General features: G+C 33.5%; 1 protein-coding gene across 2 annotated transcripts; it reads left to right on the top strand.

The window, feature by feature from the left end:
• Positions 1 to 528: 528 nt before the first annotated feature.
• LOC140819917 (polyadenylate-binding protein RBP47C'-like) lies at positions 529 to 5,655 on the top strand. Of its 2 annotated transcripts, none has more exons than XM_073180189.1 (6): positions 529 to 996; positions 2,901 to 3,381; positions 3,824 to 3,888; positions 3,963 to 4,093; positions 4,163 to 4,259; positions 5,182 to 5,655. In XM_073180189.1, exons 1-6 carry the CDS (start codon positions 643 to 645, stop codon positions 5,329 to 5,331), a joined length of 1,278 nt encoding a protein of 425 aa, XP_073036290.1. In that variant the 5' UTR covers positions 529 to 642; the 3' UTR covers positions 5,332 to 5,655. The 2 variants fall into 2 exon arrangements, with proteins under 2 accessions (XP_073036290.1, XP_073036291.1); XM_073180190.1 differs by lacking the exon at positions 5,182 to 5,655 and adding an exon at positions 4,972 to 4,994.
• Positions 5,656 to 6,895: the final 1,240 nt, after the last annotated feature.

The raw sequence follows: 6,895 nt of genomic DNA, 5'->3' as shown, positions 1-6,895 counted from the left end.
TCTGTGCATAATGTGAAAAATGACTTCTTTTATTTTTTAAGAAAAGGATTGAAAAATTCACAAAAGCCACATTTTAAAACTTTGGACTTTTTCAAATCTTTTCCCAAAATTGTATATAAAACATAAAAGACTGATTACCTATTATATATAGGGTACGTCTATTGTGACACGGTCTTACAAATATTTATTTGTGAGACATGTCAACCTTATTGATTTACACAATAAAAATAATATTTTTAGCATAAAAAATAATACTTTTTCATATATAACCCAAATAAGAGATTCATATCACAAAATACGATTAATAAGACCGTTTCACACCATTTTTTTGTCATATGAATTGAGATGATGTACATTAATAAAATATTAGTGAATCTGTAGGCATATTTGACGGTTCAGATTGAAAGAGAATGCAGCATCCAACGGCTGACATGAGTCCCTCGTCATCGCAGGGCTTCCACGAAAACCTCATAAATCCTCTGCACCCTCCTCTCCTCTCCTCTCCTCTCATTCATAAATCAGATTCATTCCCACATATACATACAACACTATCCCATATATCTATCTGTATCTACACATTTATTCTTGGAAAGATTCCTCATCATCATCACGGCTTGTTTTTTATAGTATAATTCCTTGAAAATGCAAGCCAATAACGGGTCTGAATCTACCAAAAATAAAGACAACAATAATGATGCAAGTAGTAAAGGCCTTAACAAGGGCGGTGGCAAGCATTTTGCGCTGGCTCATCAGCATTTATTGCCGGAGATTCCGGGGCAGCAGTGGGCCGCGATGCAGTACTCGGCCGCGGCGGCGGGGATGGTAATGCAGCATGGGATGATGGCGCCACCGCATTACATGTCGTATCACCCCCACCAACCGCCGTCGCCTCAGCATAGCAGCAGCAATGGGGAGAACCGCACGATCTGGGTTGGTGACCTCCTTAACTGGATGGATCAGGATTATCTCCGCAACTGCTTTGCTTCCACGGGAGAGGTATACGTTTGTATATTTTTTTGACGCCTACTTTTTTTGAACGAAAATTGATGATTCTTTTAATGGGTTTTTGTTTATGATTCTTGGTTTATAGTTAATGATATTGTTTGAGAGATGCATGATAGGGAATGGAGTCGAAGTTAGTGTAAAGATGAGATTTTTACTTGTTAAAATTGGTGGCTTAGCTTTAGTGATTGATTCATTGTGCAGACGGATTTTGTGAGTTGCATTTGAGTACTTTCTGGGTATTACTGGCATTAGAATGTATCTGTTGAGTGATGAGTTGGATGTGAATTGGAAAATTTTTCAGAAGCTTCATGATACATATGCTAATCAATAATGCTTATTAGGTCTGTATAGTTTCTATTTTCTGGGTAATGTTTGTGATTGGTGCTTATTACAGTTAATTCAGAATATACAACTGTGCATGACATTTGAGTACTTTTGTAGTATTTCTGAATTATAATTAGAATGTATTTGTTCTGTGATGTGTCAGCTATGAGTGAGAAAAATTTTCAGAAGCTTCATGGTACATATTACTAACGAATAATGTTTTCTTGGCCTGTATAGTTAGTGAGTTACTATTTCTGGGTGATGTTTGTTCTGTTCTTTTGAGTAATTGGTACTTATAATAGTTAATTCAGAATACAAAACTGTTGATGGCATTTTAGTACTTTTGTAGTATTTCGTGATTATAATTAGAATTTATTTGTTGAATGATGAGTTGGCTTTTGTGTGAACTGGGGTTCTGCAAGTTGGTCATTCTGGAGTGATGGGTCTATTTCCTGTAATAAACATATACTAATGGGTAAAGAAGCATTTAACTTTTGAAGCTTCTGTTTTGTAACGCCTACTTTGGTTTATCAATATGCTGAGATGTTGTGCCAACTTTATTTGTTTCGACAGCTTTCTAGAATGATTATTGTGTCTTTAATAACGTGACAATAATATTTCCTTTGCCTGGTTAGATTGTCAACTATTTCTCACTTTCTATTTCTGAGTTGCTCATGATATTGTTTCTCTGTTTCCTAGCTCAGTATGAAAATTTTCTTATAACGGTGATGTTACATTATTCAACATGAACATTTAATTTGCACCAGAAGTATGTAAGTGGAAGAGCCTAACATTTATCTTGGGAGTGAAACCATAGAAGTTGAAAGTTTTTTAAATGTAAGGAGGTGAGATATTTTTTCATTGATTCATTATACCTTAATATACAAGCAAGGTATTCGATTTGATAAATATAAAACTTGGGGCGGTGTTTGTTCCTCTCGGATATTTTATGTGTCGGATAACAATAATTACCCATTTCTAGGAGAAGAATCAAAATGTAGCGTTTAGGTTGTTGCACAGTTTAAAAGATTTAAGATGTACAATTACTATTGGTTATCACTTTTGGTAGAGCGACAAGTGTTCGATACTACAATTGGTGTCGTAGACTCGTAGTCAATATCACGTGATCAATTCTCATACGTGGCAAGCTAGTGGTTGTTGGGCTGTACTATTTGAAAAGTCTAATTTGCAGCATCACGATTAGTTATAGCTATTGGTAAAACAATAAATTTTCGATCCTACATAGTGAGTTTGCCATTGTTCATAATTTCTTGTATTTTGTTTAAAAAGCTTAGGGTATTCGCGTCATATATGTGTTGTTAATTTCCTAGTGAAAAATATTTGTTACTTGTTTTCATATGTAATTTTATTTTCTCTTTTTACGACGAATTATTAGGGAGAAAGTAGTGATTGAAATAAAAAAACTCTTCGCTAGGATTTCATGCTAACAAACACACAGTTTTTAAGATGTTTGACTCATCTTCTGGAAGCTAAACTTATTAATTCCCTTTATTGACTAGAATTCCTCTGTCATACTTCATATATCACTATGAGAAATAATACTTGTGCAGGTTGCGGCCATTAAGGTAATTCGCAATAAGCAAACAGGTTCTTCCGAGGGATATGGATTTGTGGAATTCTATTCACATGCTGCTGCTGAGAAAGTTCTACAATCTTATTCTTGTCTTACTATGCCTAACACAGATCAACTTTTTCGTTTGAATTGGGCTTCATTTAGCATGGGTGATAAACGATCAAGTAATGGTTCCGATCTTTCTATCTTCGTAGGAGATTTAGCTGCTGATGTGACCGATACTTTGCTCCATGAAACTTTTGTTAGTAAATTTCCCTCTGTCAAAGCCGCTAAAGTTGTCATTGATGCCAATACTGGTCGTTCGAAAGGCTATGGTTTTGTTAGGTTTGGAGATGACAATGAAAGATCGCAAGCTATGATTGAAATGAATGGTGTCTATTGTTCTAGCAGGCCCATGCGAATAGGTGCTGCAATACCAAGGAAAGCATCTGGTTATCAACAACAGTACTCATCTCAAGGCATTGATAAGCAATCTTAATCTCAGTTGTTTTATCTCGTCAATGCTTTACATGTATTTCTTTCATTCACTTCTAATTTTGACTGATATGCTTGGACAATATGGTAGCAGTTACAGACATTGCAGATGGCAAATTCTTTTCTAATTCTATTATAACTTGAAATTTTTTTTGAAGCCACTGCATCATTCCATTATCAAGATTCAAGCCTTCATTTGTAATTTAAAATGACCTTTAGATTTACAGGATACTTGCTGATGTCACTTTTTCATCCATCATTCTCTTACTGGACCAAATTGGTTTCAGTTACTGTCATTCCAGTTTGTGAGAGTGTGGTTTTCCATACTGTGGGTTCTGGATCAATCTGTTGTCTCTGTGCTAGTTTTTTTCCTTTAATGCATATATGTAGATTTGCAGTCTAATATCAATAGAATGATTTTAATAGGTGGGCACTTGAATGGTGTCTCTGCCCCAAACTCCCAGTCGAATGGAGATTCAGATAACACTACAGTTGGTTATCCGACTCTTTTATTCTCTTATCTTTCTTTCTGAACAACATAGGGCTAATGCACCATTTTTCATAGATTTTTGTTGGAGGACTGGACCCTAATGCAAGTGATGACGATCTCAGACTATCATTCTCACAATATGGTGAAATTGTATCAGTAAAAATCCCAGTTGGGAAAGGGTGTGGATTCGTACAATTTGTGAACAGGTAGTTTATTGGTTAAAACTAGTCCTAGTTTCCTGTATCAATTTAAGTAACAAAGTTGTGAATTCAAAGAACCAATGCTGAGGAGGCAATGCAGAAGTTGAATGGTACACCAATTGGACGGCAAACGGTACGCCTGTCCTGGGGACGTAGTCCAGCGAATAAACAGGTGAGTTACCTTTCCATGCTGTCTTTCCTTTCAGCACTCTATTGTTGCTGCTAGTTTTCATGTTTTCAAGAATTTAGAGAGCCTATGACTAAGGATACGTGGTGATGTTTTGTGGAAACATTGTGTGAATGTATTTGTAGTAGTTGAAATAGGAAATGCAGTAGTGACTTGGTCAAGCTTTCGAAATGGGATATTTTTCTAATGTAGATGTTATATGATCTCAGATTAAGATGGACCATTTTAATTTTTTTAACATCACGGGAGTCATTTCGAACTTTGAAATATATACATCGTTTTAGAACAAATATGATTGTAAAATTGTCTTTCGGAGGGATGTAAAGTTGAATTTAAAGTAGTGTGGGGAATGTGAAGTTGGATAAAAATGCATGTTTGAATAACATGTATATGCTTTTTTATGTTTCTGGGAAGTGAAGGTCTTTCTCAGAAAGAAAAACAAATATATCCTCAAAAATTTTGTGAAATTTTTTTGGCTTTGATGCATATTAAAGAATTTGAAACTCTCGTTTTTTGTTGTTAAACTTGCATGGCATGCTTTTTCCCAAAGCCCTCTAATGTGCTTTCATTACCACGAGTTTTTTCTCCAAGAAATGTACATATACCATTGAATTGGTGGCCTTTCACTCTCCCTCGTTTCTTAGGAAACATCAATTCTTGTTATCTTCGTATTTTTTGCATGGCGTACCCCATTCAGTAGAGTCGCCTAGGCTCTTTTAGGCACAACACTGTCCCTGCAGTGTCAATGGTAGGGCAGAGTCGAGCTGCTCATAGAGTATGCTGTGGGACAAGCCAAGGTTGCCTGTTGAGAACCACTCTATGCCTTTCACGTTTCCTAGGGAACCAAATTGATCTTTTGCTTACTTTGGGTCAAAATCTTGTCTTTATTCACGTCCTTGGTCTGCAGTCGGGAGCTGACTATGGGAATCAATTGAGCTGGGCACACTACAGGGGACCATTTTTTGATGGCTTCGGATATGCTGCTGATCCAACCATGTATATATACAGGGGGACTCCTTATCCAATGTACGCAGCCCACCAACAGCAAGTAAGCTGAGCACATGTAGTCGTGTCCGCAATGATGCATTATTCATTGCATCGCAGTTGCACGGACACACAATTAAACATGGAACAGAACTTGAGTTTTGATCAGGTTTGGTAGTCATTTAATCGGCGTGCATTCATTAGAAGCGTGGACTTGAGACGAACTTCTTGATTCGAATAAATGGTCTTGGAAGGGTACTCTGGTTGTTATGCTTAGATCCTGATGTTAACTTGGAACTTAATTATGTTGCCTTTCTTATTACATCTCTGGTTATGTCATACGATTGATAGAACATGGCATGTATCCTTAAAAACCCAAGTAAAATTGTTTTTAAAAAAATTTAACCCCAATCCTAGTTAGTTTTGATTAAATTGACCTGCTTGTTTATCTTGAAATTTTAGTATATAATTTTAAAACTAAATTTAAGATGTACCAAAAATTAGAATTTTTAAGCAATCCAGTTGTTATACATGTTAAGATCATTATTTTTCAATTTAAATAATTAAAAATATCTGATTTTCATCCATCATTTTGGAATGCTTTTTTTTATTATTATTATTACGATGAAATTCACGACTCCTATCTTTCAACGTGAATTGGGTAAATTTTTTTGTGTAATTTTTAAAATCTCCAAAGTATCCATTTTTTTAACATCTTTATGTTTTTTCATGAAAAATTAAATTTATGTAAAAAAAAAAAACTCTAAAAAACTTATTAGATGTCAGAAAATTTTAAATTAATTTAATTTATTTATTTTAGTAAGAGTACTCATTAAAAATATTCGACTGAACATGCACGTAACATACATGTGACTAGTATTAATTAAAATTAAACCTTATAAATTAACTACTTTTTTATTCTGGTGAAATTTTGTTTTTAAATTCAAGAAATATCACTCATATAATTTACAAATTTAATTAATTTTCTCTTCTTTCTTAAATTTTACATTCAAATTAATCACATCTTTTAAATTTTATACCCAAATAAAAATAAGTACTCAAATATTTATGCTTTTGATTTATAGTTGATTTTGGTATTTGCAACACGTGTGTTAAATTACTAGTTGTTATTGTCATATTATTAAGTACGATATTTCTATATATAAATTTTTAAAATAAAAATTATCTTTTTAAAATAATTATGAAAAAAATCTAAAATATATCATCTTACCTTAATTCTAATATAAAATTTTACTCAAAAATTTATTAAAAAATTCTATACAATATTAATTTATATACACACCATATGTGCACCTGATTAGTAGTGTATAAATATGTCAATGCATACTAGTTATTAATGTTGATGTTGACATCCTTCAAGGTAATCAAGTATTGATTACTTTTTTTTTTAATAAATTTCAGATCATTGTACAATATTTATGGAATAATTTATCTTTGTTTTAATTTAAAATATTTAAAGGATTGTTTAGCGGAGTTGATTGTGATTGTATCTCCTATGTACGAACTTATGAGATGAATAAATATCAAGAAAAATTAACTTCATGTTTCTTTCAATGTTTGTCCTTTTTTTTAAAAAATTCATCATGGTATCAGAGCATTATTATCTATAAGGACGG

Source organism: Primulina eburnea, chromosome 18, assembly GCF_022965805.1.
Source record: "Primulina eburnea isolate SZY01 chromosome 18, ASM2296580v1, whole genome shotgun sequence".
Lineage (NCBI taxonomy): Eukaryota > Viridiplantae > Streptophyta > Magnoliopsida > Lamiales > Gesneriaceae > Primulina > Primulina eburnea.
The sequence above is the reverse complement of the archived record's forward strand: the minus strand, read 5'-3'. Positions and strand labels throughout refer to the sequence as shown.